This window comes from Furipterus horrens, unplaced genomic scaffold (genome assembly GCF_987537825.1).
Source record: "Furipterus horrens unplaced genomic scaffold, mFurHor1.1.pri manual_scaffold_9, whole genome shotgun sequence".
NCBI lineage: Eukaryota > Metazoa > Chordata > Mammalia > Chiroptera > Furipteridae > Furipterus > Furipterus horrens.
In genome coordinates this window covers 9,490,315-9,508,670 of record NW_028327179.1, presented here as the reverse complement: position 1 = coordinate 9,508,670, position 18,356 = coordinate 9,490,315, and the positions used below count along the sequence as shown (strand labels likewise).

At 51.9% G+C, this 18,356-nt stretch overlaps 1 protein-coding gene across 1 annotated transcript in view; it reads left to right on the top strand.

Moving 5' to 3' along the window:
- Nucleotides 1-18,356, top strand: part of MINDY4 (MINDY lysine 48 deubiquitinase 4) — a 97,991-nt gene that overhangs the window by 9,479 nt on the left and 70,156 nt on the right. The window contains exons 4-5 of the mRNA XM_090287051.1: nt 1,792-2,041; nt 5,853-6,283. Coding sequence (XP_090143177.1) covers nt 1,792-2,041; nt 5,853-6,283 — 681 coding nt within the window. The remainder of the gene's footprint in view (nt 1-1,791; nt 2,042-5,852; nt 6,284-18,356) is intronic.

Below are 18,356 nucleotides of genomic sequence, written 5' to 3'. Positions count from 1 at the left end.
GGGGCCATCATTTGGCCGTCCACACTCTGCTTTTAAACCCCCCGTCATGGAGCTCTGGTGCTTCCCTCTGGGGACCATGGGAATGGGCCACTTTGTGACAGAGGATGCTTATGACTTAAAATGTTTAATTTAAATTCCACAATTCATAAGGTTCAGGGCTTGTTTTGTTAGCATTTTTTTTTTAAAGGCAACAAAACACTGGAGAGATGGGAAAAACCTGAAAAATAAGGCCTTAGCAACTCTTCGGGAGAACATGAGTTGGCTTTCTTGAGTGAACCTCAGTTAATTGGAAAACTGTCATGTTACATGACAACCTTAACACTCTGTGTATGGTCTCTGAGAGTGAGCCTCACTTCCTGGGGATGGGGGTTTCCTTCCAGTGCTGTTAAAAAGCATTTCCTTTCCCGAGGGAAGCCAGAGCCGAGGATGCAGGTGTCCAGGTGCCGAAAGCTGATGGCCGTTAAAACATTAACTCAAGGCTTACGATGTGCAAGTTAATGCGGGCGGGGTGAAGAAGGTGGTTCCGCCTTCCCAGGCACTTACTGCCTGGCTGCAAAATGACGGCCTTCCGAAATGATAAAAAACTGCAATGCAGTGGTTGAAGTGCCTGAGTTCCACTCAGTTGCCCAGGCTCAAACTTGGGTGCTGTCCTTGACTCCTCCTTGCCTATTAGCTTTGTATCTTTGAGTCCTTAATGAGGGCGCACTTTTCCCGCTTTCTCTGGGAGACCAGGACTCTCCCCTGGTCTCCAGCACTCCAAGGACCTCGAATGCGTCCTGGACCTAGGAGGGTGTGAGCTTTCCGCAAAGCGAGTCCGCCATGCTGCTCCGCAGCTGAAAGGCCCTCAGAGACCCAAACTCCTTAGGATAACTTGCAGCACCCTTTCAGTGGTCAGTCCCCACGGCTCACTGAGGCACGTGCGGCTCTTAGAGGTTTCCGGCAAGCACCTGGGGCCTTCTCCTTACCTCCTGCCCACAGTTCATTCAGACTCAGCTGATGCCTTCTCTGGAAGCCCTTCTAGATTTCCCCAGGCTGGTTCCAAATCCTTCCTCTGCTTGACATGCTGCCATCATAGCGCATGTGACCACTTTTCTCCTGCATGGCCCAGAGCTCGGTAAGCAGTGTGGCACAGCAGGTGTCAGCGCGCCGTTCTGCCAGGGTCCAGCGGTAGGAGGTCACCCAGCCTGTGCCATGAGTGCGGCTCTGTGTGGGCACCGGTCAGGCTCCTCTCTCCTGGGTCTGTGTCTCCTCGTTCCTGTTCTTTCTCACTCCTTGCTGCTCTGTCGCTCTTGTGTTCCCTTTCTCTCTCTTTTACTCCTTTTCTCTTTCAAAGCCAAGCAAGCCAGAGAAGGAAGTCATTGGCAGGCTGGCCGTGCTGAGCCTTAGCTGCACTGTTGGGGAAGGCCATGCCTGCCGCGGTGTCCGTGGCGTGCGGTGAGACAGCGCCACACGTCCCGTGGCCGTACCGAAGAGCTCATTCGCCTTCATCACTTGGGTCTAGAACAGGATGCTGTTTATAGGAGAGGACATAGGGAATCCCATCACGGATCATCAACTGTGATTTTGTTTCTTGTTTCCTGGCCTCATTTTGTAAACCAGACTTGCCCTGATGCGAAGCTGTTTTCTTCTCCTTACCTTTACGGATAAAGCGCTGGCTGGCTAGAAATCCCTGCTGATCTGTGACCGGGCTTGCTGTGAGTGCCTGTTGAACATGGGGTTTATGATCATCATCATCAGTGATTCCTTTTGAGGAATCTGTTTTAATGGGAATATTCCCTTTTTATTTTGCAGACACGACAATCATGATGCGGGTGTACTTGGTAATTTTGTATCATCCAAAAGGCCCCCACACAAAAGTAAGCCGACCCAGGCCATCCTGGCTGAAAGCCCTCCAGCGGCGGCCCCTGCGTGGGAGAAGACGGACAAGCTTCCGTCACCAGAGCCTTCCTTGGACACGAAAAGGGGGGGAGAGAAGACGAAGCCCAAGTCTGGCCTGATTGTCCGAGGCATGATGGCCGGGCCCACTGCCAGCTCCCCACAGGTAGTGGCTCCTCACCGTTGTGATGAGGGTGGAAAGTGAGAACCTGCAGGGTGCAGGGGTTGCGGGGTTCATTGGGGGTTCCCTGCGACAGCCCAAGAAGAGGGGATCTGCGTGATGGGAGTGAAAGACTACCTCCCCTGTGTTCTCCCTGGCTCTGCTGTCAGCACCCTGTGGGAGCGTGGGCTGTCCTTGTGTCCTTCCCTGCCTCGGTTTACCCCTCAGGCCAGTGAGGCGGATGCTGTGGTTTTCTGTTGCTTTGCCGCGCGAGAACACATGTACCCAGCTTTATCTTTGCAGTTCAGGAGTGGGGGGACTCATCCAAGTCTAGGGGACTTCTTTTTTATTTTTTTAAAACATGATAATTAAAAGGGAAAAAGAAACCCCAGTCTCTGTAGTTTTATTTGCTTTGATTTAAAAAAGAAGCCTTCTAAATATTTAATGTTGTTTTACAGTGTCTGTTAAGGAGGGGCTGTGTGGGGTCCCCCGAGGTGGGGAGAGGAAACCAGATCAGAGAGTGAGTGTAGAAGGACTTGGGAAAACAGCAAAGTAGAAGCAAACACCAAACTCAGAGTGCGGTGTCAGACAAATGAGGAGCCCGAGCAACCGGAACGCGGTCGTGTGTGTCCGCGGCTGGTGCATGTCCCCATGCTCGCATGTGCTGCACGGCGAGGCGTGGGCCGTGGCTGTGGACGCCAGTACTGCCGCAAACCCTACCGTGGAAGACGCAGACCCCCTCCCTGCCTGGGTCTCATCTTGTGAGATTTTCGAACCACGTCTGTCTTTCTTGGCAGTGGTCGCACGTGTTGGAGCGGGTGTCTCAGGCCCCTTTGAGCCCTGGGGTTTTGTGGCCCTGAGATTGCCATGTAGTCATCTGGGCGTCTGTCCAGATGGAGGGAGGTGAGGGCCGGCCTCCATCTGCGTGGTTCAGGTCACACATTGGCATCGTGGCCCGTCCTAGGTATCTTGTACTTGAAGGACATTTATAAGCTGGACCATGTCTAGAGGACAGGGACTAGGAAGGTGAAGAGTTTGGAGGAAGGTGAAAGATTTGGGAATGTTGACTCTCGGGAGAAGAAGGCTTGTGGGAGGTGGGACAAACGTAAGAGACTTCTTCAAGCCTGGAGGTAGGCACAGCCCCGTCCCAGGATGGCGAACACATGGTTTTCAGGTGACTGCTCCATGCCGCTGCCTGATGCCACTCCTGTGGCAGACACTGCTGGTCGATCTCAGCGCCCTTCTTCTTACCAAGCCTGGATGTGCCTTCAGAACATTCGGCACCTTGGGCAGTTACTTCCAGAGGATGGATTGGAGTGTGAGTGAGCTGAACCCTATCCGCCAACTTTCTTGAGCTTAGGCTGTGAGCCCGGGATAGCGCGGACTCCGCCATGTCTGAGCACAGAGCGTGGTGCGTGTCCTTTGTCGGACTGAGTGTGTAGACTTGCCTGGTGGCTCCAGGAGCACAGCTGGGACCAGCGGGTGGAGGCTGGTATGAGGAGCTCTGGTAGTCAGCGCGCCCTCGGCAGCGGAACTGGCCTTTTTCGAAGGAACTAGACTCGTGGTGTTAGGGCAAAGCCAGGCACCCCATCTGCTGGGGACGTTGTCGAAGGGCTTTCGTTTCTGTGTGTGATATCTGCTGACATTTGCTGTATTAGAAATGAAAACTGATCGCTTCTTGGCCTTTTGGCTAAGATCAAGTGGAGAAATTGAAACTGAGAAATTAAAAGATACTTGTTAAGTCATTAAAAATAACAATAGCAAATCATTTACATTGAACACAACATATTTTTTTTAAAAAAACCTGTATTTTCCAAAATAAAAAGCAGTGAGATAAGTAGCATTATTTTACATTTTTGCAAATCTCTTTCATGTCTGGCTTAGTAGAAGAAAAAAAGAAAAAAGGAAAAAATTAGAAGTATCACATCTCTTGTGTTACCACCCAATTCATCAGAAAACTTTTAAGTATTGAGAAGTAGCCAAGCTCACACTGACAGATACAAGTTTCTCCAGATTGTAGTTTTTCCCCGAAACCTTGTGTTTTTATCACTGACAAAATGCATCATTTATTTCCCTTGAAGTGGCAGGCTTAATTTATTTTCAAGAAAATACCTGCCAAATACTCACATCTGAATAATTGTAGTTGGTCTGTTCAGTTGTGTCATGAAAAAAAAAAAAAAAAGCAGGCTCAGCTCACAACTCAGACGTTTGACGAGTGCTTTCCTGGGGACAGCTGTCACCCTGTGTGTGTTGCAGAATGCTCACACACCTCTGATTTTGACACACGGGTTAGAAAAGAGATGTGCACGTCAAGGACACGGTTGAAGAATATTCATAATGCTTATGCTTGAGCTTGGGCATTATCGACACTGTTGGTTACCTTGTGTGCGTTCCCTCTGGGTGTCTGGATCCAGTGAAGGTCAGTGAAGGATGGGTTGTTGTGAAATTTCCCCAGGTTTTCTGGAAGGTGTTTTGTGGGCCTGTGCGTCCCTTGTTCATGCTTTTCGGTTGCCCAAGAGAAAAGAGCAAGCTGCACTGGGAATTTCATCATGTGTCACTGCTAGGTCAGCTCTGCACTTAGGAAGGATGAGTAAGAGGCCGATTCCCCGCCTTGGGAGTGGTGACTAATGCTTTCCTCGCGCTGAGGCAGGGGACGCCCCGAGTGGCTTTTGGAGGAGGTTTATGGTGTCTAGTAATTTCCGCTAGGCAAGAACGCTACAGAATTAGCTGTTCTTATCCCAGCACAGGCTTTGCTGTGTGGCTCAGGATTAGTTCTGGAAAAGCCTGGCAGGTGTATTTTTGTCCCCTACTTCCCCGCCCTAGATTGGTAACAACGTGACTTAACTATTTCATCAGTTGATCATGGATATAAGAAAGGACATACCAGTTGACACCTTTGGAATCCCTTCATTTCAAAATTAAGCAAATCTTGGTGCCCACTAGGTATAGGTCACGGAGCTGGGAGCTCTGTGGACACCAGAGGTGAATGAAGAATGGCCGCTGCCACTCCTGGTCTATGGCAGGAGGGCGTAAGGGCGTAAATGAAGGGGCCCAGCAGTAGCTAGTACTTGTGAACTGCTGTGATGGGCCTGGCTTTAATCATCACTACAAGCCTGTGGGGACAGGTACTACAGCTCCCCAGTTTGTCCTCCAGAACCTTTGTGCCACATGGTGCTGGAATTTAGAAATTTCTTCTGGAAAAGAAATACATCACATAAGCCACATACCATATAATGCCTGCAGTTACGTGGTGTGTGGTTTTGGGGGAACAAAACCATTTACATGCCTGCAACTAAACATGCATAGTCACACTTAAAAAAAAAGATTAAGTAACCTCAAAGTAGTCAAAAAGAATTTATTACAGGATTCCAAAAGAAGTTTTTATTTTGGGATTTAGAGATTACAGATAGTGGATTGTGGACAGGTTATATTATAGGAGAGGGAAGTGAGGGACAGAGAAGTTGTGTAACTTGCCACAGGGGACACAGCTGGTGGGCAGTGATGCAGGAATTAGAACCCAGGCCTGACCCTGGAGCCCCGCTTTTGCCTTCTGCACCTGCTCCTTGTAAGGGGTGTGCGGGGAGGGCTGCGGCCTTCTCCTGGGGTTTACGCAGGTGGGGCGCGGGGACCGCATCACGAAAGTGGTAGCCTTTGAGTATCTGGTGAAGGGTCAGTAGGACTTTAAGGGGAGGACCTGGGGGCACAAAAAGGCTTTCCTGGGGGACGGAACATCATGGGCAAATGCTTGAAGTGGCACCAAGTCTTTTCCTACCTCACTTGAAGGGATCCTCACTGCGTTTGTCCTTGTCCCTTTCAGGATTCCCTCCGCAAACGCTCCCTGCGGCGTCCCCTGGCCTTGAGCAGTGTGACGCAGCCCCACGAGGAGGAGGAGGGCCGGAGAGCCCTGGAGCTGGCCACCCGCACCCCGGCCTGTCCTGCCCCGCAGGAGGGCCTGGCTTCCAGCACCAGCTCCCTCTCCGGGAGCCCCCTTGGCCAGCTCAACAAGCCCCCTGCAGAAAAGCATCGGTCCACCCCCAGAAACCCCCCTCACTTGCCGAGTGGCGGGCTGCTCCAGAGGGGGCACAGCAGCGGCAGAGACCTTGCAGAGGACAGCCCAGCCGGGGACCGCGGCCCAGAGGCCGGCAGGGTGCCCGTGACATTCTCCTTGCCTGGTGGGAATGCCAAGACGACCCAGGAGAGGCCGGAAAGAGCGTTCAAAAGGCAGGGGGACACGCCCCTGCCCCTCAGGTGAGCATATGGTGCCCAGGGGATGCGTCTTCCTAGAGAACCATCCATAGGCTCTCCGAGCAAGGCTGTGAAGTAGGCAAGGTGACAAGAGTCACTCTTTCCGGGAGAAAACAGCCCAGAGAGCGCATACATGGGAACCTGCTGGGGAGGTTTCTCGGGCCTGTCTCACTTCTCAGAGTCAAGAAGGCTTTAGCAGCGGGTCCTCACACACACCAGCGGCCACAGGGTCAAGCTGGCATGGGGGAGGCTGGCAATGGGGGGCTGGGTCAGCTCCCACCGGACTTCTGCGGGGCTGTGCTTTAGCCCTATTCTTATTCTCGCATGGAAGACCTGATGATTCCTGCAGGGATTGATTCTGAATGTTAACCCGCCCTACATTCCTGAGACAAACCCCACTTGGTTATGATATATGATCTTTTGACATATCATTGCGTTCAATTTATTAATATTTTGTGCAGGGTTTTGTGAAGGAGCATTTGGTGAATTCCCTTTCTGGCAACAGCCTCGTCAGAGTCTGGTGTCTAGGATTAGCTGAAAGCCATCCCTCTTTTTCCTGGTCTGTTGAAGAGTTAGTGTAAGATTAGAGTTATTTCTTCCTTAAGTATTTAGAAGAATTTACCAGTGAAGGCTTCTGAGCATTGAGTTGAAAGATCTAAAATTATGGGTTCAATTCAAAAAGATTTATTTAAAATTCAGATTCTCTAACTTTCTGTGTATCAATTTTGCAAGTTGTATTTTTCCAAGGAATTCTACCATTTTATCTATATTTCAAATTCATTGGTGTAAAACTGTATAAATATAATATCCTCTTATTATAAGTTAAAGTCTGTATGATATTCAGGGCTGCCTCTGTTTTCATTCCGGATACTGGTGATTTGTGATTTTCCCTATTTCTTGACTAGTCTTACTGGAAGTTTATCAGTTGTATTCTATTTCAGAGAGCTAACTTTTGGTTTTGTATATTTGTTTTCTATTTCATTGATTTCCACTCTTACTGTTATTCTTTCTTGCATTCTACTTTCTTTGAGTTTAACTTGCTATTATTTTCTATTGTATCAATATGGATTTTTAAAATTCTTTTTTATTGTTGTTCTGTTACAATTGTCTCCTTTTGTAATATCTTTTAAGGGTAAAAGTTTCCCTCTAAGCAATGCTTCATTTGTATCCCATGTGTTAATAGGTTATATGCTCATTTAATTTAGTTAAAATATTTTCTAATTTCCATTGTGATTTCTACTTTTAACCCATGGATTATTTAGATGTGGGTTATTTGATTAATTCAAAACACCTAAGGTATTTTCCTGGTTATCTCTTTGTTTTTGATTGCTAACATTTTCACTTTGGTCACATCTACTCTGTATGATTTCAGTCCTTTGATATTTGTTGAGATTTCTCTATAGTCCAGCCTGGAGCTGGACAGACATCCCCACGCCATCTCAGGCCAGGGTAGGTCACCTCCCAGGGTCACGTGGTGGGAGGGGCCCGCCCCTGGAAGAGCAGCTCACTCCCAAGAGGAGGAGGGGTGCAGCTGTACAATGGGGGAGACCAGCATAGCCCCCGCCAAACTCCCAGAAGACACTGGGAGGTGAGAAAAGCCCCCGTCCACCTAGCCACTATTGTCCCCATTTTCCAGGTGAGGCCGGTGATGCGCAGGGCACTGCAGGACCCTGTCAGGGTTCTGGGTGGTGCAGGTCGCGGGGTGCACGGCTGGGCGAATGCAGCGCTGGCGGAACTGCAGCTGTCTCTCTTCTCAGCGGGGCACCTTTGCGCCGCGCACAGCCTGCGTGTGTCCCCGCGCGCGGCCCCCTGGGTTCCAAATCAGGGCCGGAGTCACTCCACTTGCCAGACCTAAGTGCACCCCTGCCCTCCCTCACCCCTCCGTCAGTCCTTGTTCCGTTCAGTAAACACGGGGTTCAGTCCTGGTGTGTATCGGATCCTGCGAGCTCCCAAGGCGAGAGAGATGTGTGGTCACGTGATTCTTTTAAAGCGTGACAAGGACAGTGAGGTGACAGCAGCGCTGGCCTGTGTGCGTGGCATGGGCTCCCTCCCTCAGCTAGTGAGGCTGGGGGAGAGGGGGTGCTTGAGCCTCCTCGGGCCTCGCAGAGTCAGTGGGGGGCGGGCTGGGGAAGCGCCCCAGGGCCGGGCGGGGGAGGATGTGGCCTGCTGACATGCTAGGGGACCCTCTGCTCTGCACTCAGGCTCTTCTCACTCCGGCTCCTCAGGTCACCTCAGCTGCTGACGGGACTGTGTTCTGCTTCTATTTCTGTTTATCTTCTGGGTCCTTTGATCTCAGAAGATGCTTAGAATATATGTTACCTGGGTCCCCATGGTGGGGGGCTGTTTGGAGCCATCTGCCATTTTTTACTGGCTTGTCAGGGCTACCCTTGGAGGGTTCCTCTCAGGATCAGTCAGAACTGCTGGGACTCTGGCCCTGACCTGGGTGTCCTGTCACCCCTGCCTCACTCTGCTTTCTGCCATCATGCTGCGTCGCAGGCAGGGCCTTCCTGTACACATTTGCATACTTTGCTGTCCCCCCCCCCACACACACACCTGGCCCTCGAGAAACCTAAGGTGCAGGGCTAAGGGCATGGGAGAGGTGATTCTTTGTTTCCATGTCCCCAAAGCTAGGGGTTCTGAGCCTAGTGGCTCTCCAAATTGATAGTCTAGCTGGGGCGACATCACTTGTGGGCTTACAGCCCTCTCTCTGGGCATGCTGGCCTGTCATTTGTCGGAGGGTCCCTCAGAGTGAGTCTTTGGGTCTTCTGATGGCCACATGGTCAGACCCTGTGATGGATTTTCTGCATATTAGCTCAGAATGTCTCATGCTGGGCATCAGGCCTTAGGAACTGGCTTCTTATGTTTTCCAGTTGGGCGTGGGCTCACAAGCTCCAGCCACTCACTTTATGCCCAGTTTTTCTGGAAACATGGATGTAATCATGGTCATGAAATTGAGAAGAGCTCTTGGCCTCCTTTGGGAATTCAACCCATGGCAATAGTCACAGCAGCTGTATCTGGGGACCAGAGCCACTGAGCGACTCCATGTCCCCTGAAGTGGCATGACCCACAGGCCCTTAGGAGCCAGGAGCACCAAGATGGGGATGCTCAGGGTACAGGTGGGGATGCTGAGGCCCAGAGGGGAACATGGGCCTCTCCAGGGTCACACAGTCCCTTAGGAGCAGGGATCCGATGGCCTGACAGTGTGGGCCAAAATGAGGGCACATTAATCTCCTAATACTTGTATCACAAATCACCATAAACTTGCTTGAAAACAACACATTTATTATATTATAGTTTTGGACGATAGAGGTCAGCATTGGGTCTCCCTGGGCTTAAATCAAGGTGTAGGCAGGGCTCTGTTCCTTCTGGAGGCTCCAGGGAGGAATTCGTTTCCTTGCCTTTTCAGCTTCTAGAGGCTGCTCATATTCCTTGGTTTGTGGCCCCGTCCTCCATCTTCAAAGCCAGCAACATCGGGCCGAGTTCTTCTCAGGCTGCCCTCTCTCTGGTTCTCCCTTTTCTGCCTAACTCTTCCCCTTGTAAGGACCCCTGTGACCATGTTGGGCCACCTAGATAATCCAGGATAATCACCTGTCCCGAGGATACTGCTTAGCAACCTCGACTTCATCTGCAATCTAAATCCCCCTTTGCCATGTAACCCAACATGTTCACGGTTTCTGGGATTAGGACGTGGGCATCTTGTGAGGGGAATACATGATTCTGCCCACCATCAAGGGTAACTATTTTTTTCTTGCAGCATTTAAAACTTCTTTGGTCTCATTGCAATTTTTAAAGTGTTTACCTTTTACACTCTCAGCCTCCTTTTCTACCACTCCCAGGAAAATGTTTCTTATGAATCTTTTCCAGGCATTCTCCCCTGTCTGACGGTCTGTCTGTCTCTTTTCCATGTGGGTTGAATGTAGGAAGGAGGCCAGGGAAACCCATGGCCACATGGTCCTTGAGATCAGCAGGATCAGGTGTGTAGAGAGTGCCTGGCTAGGGGACCTGTCATGGTGGCTGCTGGGAGCTCAGGATAGTGGTTAGTTTCCTGAGTGCTGATGGATTTCACCCTGGGGAAAGTGGGGGTCTTCCCAAAACACAAGCTTAAAGTATGATAGAGTCCATGGAACTGAAGTTTAATTAAATTGTATTTTTTAAACGATATTTTAAATTGGGTGTTTTTAAAAGCAGAGTGGAATAGGCGCTCCTTTGGGACCTGTCTCAGTTCTTAACCACTTAGCTGGTCAGGGCTGGAAGAGCCTTAGAGTTCAAGTCCTCCAGTTGACAGTTGGGGAACTGGGGAAATGACCTACCTGAGCTCTTGCAGGTGTTGTGAAGTCCTTTTGTAAGCTCTGTTTTCCCCGTCCAGCCAATGTTTAGAGCTTTTGCTTTAAATGTGTCTGGTCCTTTCTGTACTCAATATCAGCCTACAGCAAAGTTGTCACCAGTCAACATGTGACGTCCTGTTCCTTAGCAGTAACTCCCTCGGTTTTGAAGAAACTTGACTTCAGACCCCAAGTTCCTAGAGTTGCATCCTCAGAAAACCCCTGCCAGTTCACAGAAACAACCATTTGTTCCATTCACGTATCCAACAACTCTTCCATGAGCGCTGGAGTGCATTGGGGCCGGCTTAGCCCGGCTCAGAGAGCTGATTGTTCGCCTCTTTGCCCGATTCTGCGTTCAGTGACATCAAGATGGTGGCTTGAGATCGGTCATGGCAGGAATGTTTCCGCCATGGCCACTGGCAAATAACTGCCAGCCAGCGCCGCCCTCCCTGGAGAGCTGGTTATTCACGTCTGTCAGCACCCCGTCTGTGAGGTGCCAGCCACAGCCCTGGCTGCTGGCGGTTTGTGTGAGCGAAGCAGACCAAGTCCCTGCCCCCAGGAACTCGCACTTCCGATGGGGACAAGCAGCCCGGAGCAACGATCACATGAGTGAACGTGTAACCTGCCAGGGAAGAATGATGGGGAGCCTGGCTAAGGTCGCCAGGGAGAACCTTTCTGAGAAGGCAACGCTTGAGAGGAGACCAGGAGGCGAACAGGGAACCAGCCTCTCGATCCTTGGGAGCAAAGGCAGAGAGAGAGTGTGGGAGAAGCAGGTGCAGCCTATGGCCCTGGTCACTGGGCCACAGTCCATATCCCTTGCCCACCATGATCCGTTTATAAGGCCTGAGCTGCTTCTCTGTTCACCGGCCTCCCGGTGGCCTGCAGGTCAGGGGCCACGTGCCTGGGGCCTCAGACGTGAGCAGCGAGCTGTCTTGTGGTTCTCATTTCAGGCCCCATTGCCCAGTTGTGACAGGACAATTCTCTTCTGGCTCCTTGGGATCTTGCTGAAGCTGTCAAGAGATTGTCTCTCACATCAGGACTATTACTAGAGCCCAGGTTAATAGTTCTGCCCACGGCTGGTCTCTGATGACAAGAAAAGCAACTCCCAGGCTGGCTTTTATTTAAGTCAATCACTTATTTTTCCTGTGTTTGCAGGCTGTCTGTCTGGTTCAGATTTCCAGCCCTCTCTGGGCCTCTGCTCCTGTCTGTAAGTGGTGGGGTGGGGTGGGGGGCGTTTGGCTGGATGCTCTTTAGGGGCTCCTCCGTCTCTGGCATTCCCTGTCCTGCATTCTACATGTGACCTTAGCACGCCCAGACCAAACTTTTGCCTCCTCTGTGATCCAAGAATCACTGCCTGTTCGGCTGCCCTGTGAGGTTCGTCCTGTGTAAAAGATGAGCTTGTGAACCATGGCCTTGTGCCTTTGGAGTTCCCCTTAGACTGTGGGCGTCTGTGAGTTCCCATGCGTGTGCAGTAAAATGATCTAGGGTTCAGCAGCTTGGGGTCACCGTGCACACGAGGGGTTGTTGCTGGAGGCTGGCAGTCTGCCGCGTCTGGCCGCAGGGCTGGAGCTGGGAGGCAGGCCGACTGCTGCGTGCTTACATCTGCGCCCTCTGACCCCTTTGCCTATTACTGCACTCACTGAGCGATTTCTGTCGTAGGGCGGCTTCCCAAGAACAGTGGTTCTTAAACTGTGATCCCTGTACCAGCAGCATCTGCATTACCTGGGAACTTGTTAGAAACACAGCCTGTTTGACCTGCTGAGTCGGGACTTTGGGGATGAAGCCCCGCAGAGTGCTGAACAAGCCCCCCAGGTGATTGCTGCAGGTTGGTGTTTGGGAACCAGCGCCCTGGAAGCTGAGCCTGAGACGGAGGGCCAGGTGCATGTAATTTATGGGGATGCTCCCTGCGAGGGAAGCAGGACAGGGCAGGTCTCAGGAAGGCTAAGGGGTCTCCGTCCGATCCCACAGGGAGATGCGAGTGGGCATTGACCCAGAGCTGGTCCCACCTTTAAGCCACAAGTAAATTGTTTTTCTTTTTTCACTTTGCCAGTCATTGGCTGTGATTGCCCATGCATGGGTGGGCTGGGCGGTGTGCCACTTCCTGGGTGCATTTGGCGAAGGGCAGTTCTCTGGAGAAGGGTGCCTCTGTGAGCTGTTAGCAGCCACCACGGATAGCGACTGGGATGGGTGTGCCCAGTCACGGGCATGTGGTTGGGGCACCTGTGCTCCCTGTCACTTCTCCTGGCTGCTTCTGCACTCACCTTGCTCCTAGTGTCACGATCCAGATGGAACTTGTAAAGCCTATTGACGACATCACTGGTGCGTGGGACTCCCTATGAGGCGGGCCATGCATGGAGGTGACAGGGGAGAAGACAGAGCCCCGAGGGGAGATGGGAGTGAAGCCTGATACAGGCCCACAGCCCGCCCCTTCCGTTGTGACCCTGCAGCCCTCAGTGGCTCCGTGGCAGGTTGATGTCCTGTTGTGTCCATTAGACAGGAAGTGTCTCTTGACACCCTTCTTGGAGCCCAGCGGTGGCACTGGGGATGGATGAAAGGGGTCCCTGACTCTGTAATTGGGTGCTGAACTGTAGCCCTCACAGAGGAGCAGAAGCTCGGGGAGCAGTGAGGGGGTGCTGTTGACCAGGCCGGAGGGCCCTGGGCTTGCAGAGGCCGCGTTTAGTGCAGAGACTTCGTGGTGACCCAGGGGCATCTGGCGCGGAATGGCTGTGATAGCCATTCCCCGCGTGGGTCTCTGCGGCCTGGACCCAGCCAGGGCCCCCGAGCGTCCTGTCCCTGCCCCTGTGTTGGAGCCCGTGGTCAGTTCCAAGAGTTTAGTGAATCTGACATTGTCAGATTTTGGGGTTTTGCTGGAAATGGACAGCAGGTGGCAGCAGATTGTCACCAATCTTTAGGACCCCAGATGGAGACTTGGGTTGCCTTGCTGCCGGATTTCACTCCGCAGACACTCGCCAGGCCCCTACTAAGGAGGACGCTGTCTTGGGAGAGAGATCAGTGAATCCCCTCCCCTCCTGGGTCCCCAGCCCCTCCCAGGCTCTGGGTCAGGAGCAGAGACCAGCAGCCTCACCTGAGGCAATGCCGCCTGGGGCTGAGCAGAGGATGTGGCGTTGGCAGTTTATGACTGTTCCCCGTGGCTGAGCGTCCCCAGTCTGACGATGTCTGCACTGTGTGGAATGAGTAGTGGGTAGAATTCCATTTTAATGCGTCTCTGCGCATTATTCGCACTTTCTGTCAGACTGTGGAGGTTCGAGATTAGCTGACTTCTGAAATGAGCACAGCACACACGCAGTGGCTCTCCCGTGTGCCAAAGCCCTGTGTGGACAGGTGGCCTGCCCGCGGCTCCTGGGCTGGTCCAGCCTCGCTCCCAGAGCCACCCCCAGGGACCCCTCTTCTGTGGCAGGCACGCTGCCCATGCCCACCCGCCCTTGCTGCGCTGTGCTCTGCTGGTCCCCTTTCCCACATTTCCCCTGCATGTGCGCCCCCGGTCCACAGAGGAAGGCTGGCCTCTCCCTGGCACGCGCAGGAGATTACACATGAGAAACGGCTCCGGTGCGCCTTGAAGTCCGCTCGGAACCTTCCGGAATGCGGTCGATGCCCCGACCCTGTGCCGTACTTACAGCTGCCAGGGACCTTCAGTTCCAGAGTTTCCGAGGCTTTGATCCAAGGCATCTCCCAGGGGGAAGAGGCTTCCCACGACTCAGACTTTCTTTGAGGTCAAGAAAGGTGGTTGGAGAGGCGACAGAGTGTCCATACCTCTCCTTGGAGGGTGAGTGATCTCGGTTTGCCCATCTCGGGACATCAAGGTGGCAGCTCCAAGATCCTCCTCTGCCCTGGGGGCACGTCCTTGGCATGCAGGCCAGGAAGCTGTTCCAGGCGCAGCCGCGGCTGCTAGGTGGGAGCTGGCCAGTAAGACTGAGGGATAGTTCTTGGGAGATGAGTGTCAGAGAGCAGGGGAGGCGCATCGACATTCTTCTTTCCTGGGCGCCTTTTTTTTTTTCTCTCCAAGATGCTTATCTGCCAGTCAGCCAGGTAGCTTCCAGCAGGCCTTGGGTACCAGAACCCCAGGGAGACCCATATAGAGGTCGGTGCGAGCACCAGGAAGAGACGAAGCAGGTGAGGCATCCAGGGTGCCCCATTTAAGGAGGCACGCACTCTCAAGGTGGTCCAGCTGCAGTGTAGGCGCCTGCATGGACCTGAGAGTGAGGGCCTCCTTAAATTCTGCACCCTGAGCACCACGTATGTCTCACCCTGATCCTGGTCTGGTCCACAGGGTCCGATGGCTTCTGTTCTGCTTCTCGCAGCATCACGGACAGCCCTCAATACAGCATAATGACGCGATCCCTCATCTTCACTTCCATGAACTCCTTGGGGGCTGGAGCGGGCATTCTTTCCTTTCCTTTCCTTTTCTTTTCTATTTTCTTTTCTTCTCCTCAGCTATTATCCCTGGACCTGCCAATAAGTGTTGAGCAAATGGTAAGGAGACTGGAAGGGAATTTTTTATTTTATCTGTTTGGGACAGTGTCATGAAAATTAAACTGATCATCTTTAGTAGAATTGGAACAATCTGATTTTATCTTCAAGTTCTCTTGTTGGATTTATTCACTCATTCATTCATTTTTTATTTATACATTCGTTTAACAAATTAGTCTTCCAACCAACCATCCATTCAACCAACAAACACGCTACCGTCAACACACTAACTTACCATCCCACCAACCAACCAACGAACCCATCACAACTGTGATGGTCTATATTTAAGTCATCCTGAATGTTGCCTCCTTTGGGAAGTTTTTCCCAGTCTCTTCTCTGCTTCTGTACCTGGACACGGTCCCCTTTGCATGCCTCTCCGAGCCATGTCCCACTGGAGAGAGATGACAGGCTACCTTGTTTCTCCTGCTGGACTTCAGCCATCTGAGTATGTGGGTGAGTTGTCTGTGACCCTGCCTCCTTCCATTATGCTCAGAATTGTTCCAAACTTACCGGATGGAGCTGAATTATTGGCTTTGCCTTGAGGGAGAGGGAAGGGAAGTGTGAGGTCTTCCCTTCACTCAAGGAGCACATAAAAGAGTGGGTGAGTGATTAAGCAAATAGAAAACGTCACCTAAAAATAGCATCTGTCCCAGAGCCAGACCCAGTGAGGTGCTGGAGGATCGTAGAGGAGGGGGCTGTTCCTTGAAGGATGGGCCGGGTTGGAGTAGCCCAGTTGGGGGCCAGCCAAGGGTCCCATGGCTGAGCCTGGACATACTCATCATTCTTTCCTACCTTCTTTCAAGCCTGAGATTGTTTGGGAATAAATTTGCTGGTGTCCCTGGGGTGTTGTTCAGCTCTCATACTGTTCCTCAGCCCTTTTGTCTGGGGCCTGCCTTGGCGCTGCTGCATTTGCAGACAGTTTTGGATAATGTGGTCTCATGGTGGCTCATGGAAAAAGAGCCTAAGCCCATAGCTTCCCTACGGATTGGAAAGGACTTTGCTTTAGGGAAAAGGCAGGCATCCTTGTTCCCGCCCTGAGTATAACTCTGCAAGGCTGGCCGCTCTTGGGCCGGGCAGAGAGAGCTGAGGTCCTTCCCTGCCAAATCCTGACCATCCTGTTGGGGTGGACCTTCCCTCGGGGTTCCCAGCTGGTTTTCCCGAACGCTAGCCGTGGGTGGAGTGCTGCTGTGACTCAGTCCGCCTGGTGCCTCCACCTTGGAAAGGTGACCTTTGATGCCGACTTCTGTCGGGCATTTTGGGCAGAGTTCTTCAATCAGAGATGACTGCCAGGGCGGTTTCCTGTGTAACTGGATTTCATGTGTGTGCCTCATTCCAGAAAATTCGACTTTGTTTTCTCTGCTCATTCCACAAACCGTTAGTAAAGCCATGGGATTCCTTCCATTTCCTGTCGGGCCAGGTTCATGGCCGTGGGTCTCTCAGAAGTTGAGCCTTTTCCTGATGGAGTAAACAGTTTTTGATCTCGCTCTAAATATATGTTATTCAATTTTATTCAATTCAACAAAGCGTTTATGGAGTGCCTCCTGTTTGTTTGAATAGTGTTGCAGGGAGAGATGTGAAGGATGAGGTGCTTACCCCAAAGAGGCTGAGGCGTCCGCACCAATAACTGTTTTATAGGATTTCACCAAAAAAACAAGAGTGCTAAGTGGACAAGGGCAGAGTGTCATGAAACTGGAGTCTGGATTGTTTCAGGGACAAGTAAGCTGTGGCCATTTATTGAGTACTCACTATTTGACAGGTCCTTTTGCAGGAATTTTAGATCTATAACCTCGTTTCATCCTGACAGCAACACTAGGCAACCTATCGGCCCTCATGTTATAGGTGGGTAAACTGAGGCACAGAAAGGCCCCTTTCTGGGGCAGAAGCACTGTGGGTGAGCTGACATCGGTGGAGACGTAGAGGGTCAGTCTGGTAATTCAGGGGGTGGAAGGCTCCTGAGCCGAGGGGACAGCGGGAACACAGGCAGAGAGGCGGGCAAGCTGGTGTGGCCGGAACACAGGGCATGCGCGGGTCCGAGGCGGAGAGCTGAAGTCCTCGGGGGGGTGGCCATCACCAGCAACGCCCGATAAAGGCACCAAAGGTCAGAATCCTGGGTGAGACTGGTGGGATAAGAAAAAGGAGCAGTCAGAGCAGGAGGGGGACTAGGAGGTGAGGGAGGAGAGGCCCCCAGGGAGCAGGCGGCTGGCCCTTTTGGATCCTTGGGGGCCGGGGGAAGGTCAGCAGGTCTGGTGATGGGCATGGCTTTAGAGAGAGAGCAGTTTCAGTAAAGTCCTGGGACAGAGGGTCAGCTGCAGTGGCTGAGGAATGGCTGGCGCAAGGGGACGCACGGGAATGGGAAGGTGATTTTAAGGGATTTTGAGATGACGGGAAGCCTAGGGACACACAGGATGGCAGTTAAGTGGGGGTAGAGGTTAGGGTCAGGGTCTTTTTCTCCAGGACGGGAGAGAGGGGAGCACGTTTGCAAGCCAAGGGCTAGGCGCAGGCTGCACAGAGTAAGAAAGAGCTGCTCCTTCACAGGGACCTGAGGGACAGGAAGTGAGTGCTAGGGCGGGTGCGGGAGGGGCGCGGACCGTGACCAGACTCATGGTCATTGATGTTCATAACGACGGGCCTGGGGCACCACAGTTTCCAAAGTACTTTTCAAATCACCAGTGAAAGAGCTAATTCTGCTCCCCAGAGTTTTTGAGTTACTTGACATTTATCCCAAATAAGCAAAGCATTGTTAAGTGATTGCGGCCGGCTCTTTGGGAAACACGGCCTTTTATTGTAGCCTGAGTCACTGGAAGGGGCTCTCCCTCTGTGACATCTTTGGTAATTCTCAGCTTGCTGAGGGTGGAAAGGCCTGAGATTCAGACTCAGACGGATCTGCCCCCGGTTACGCAGTGACCTTGGGCACCATCTTTTTTATTTTTGAAATCTCTTTGTGGCTTAGTTTCTTTCATCTAAAAAATGGGACGGCACACCCACCTTTACAGAATTGTTAAGAAGAGTAGATGACCTGGCTGCTGTGGCTCAGTGGATTGAGCATCGGCCTGCGAGCCAAGTGTCGCTGGTTCGATTCCCAGTCAGGACACGTGACTAGGTTGCACGTCAGGTCCTCAGTTGGGGGCGCGAGTGAGAGGCAACCACACGGTGATGTTTCTCTCCCTCTCTTTCTCCTTTCCCCTCTCTCTAAAAATAAATAAATAAACAAACAAATAATAAAAAAAAAGAGTAGATGAACTTATGTATATAAAAATATCTGACCT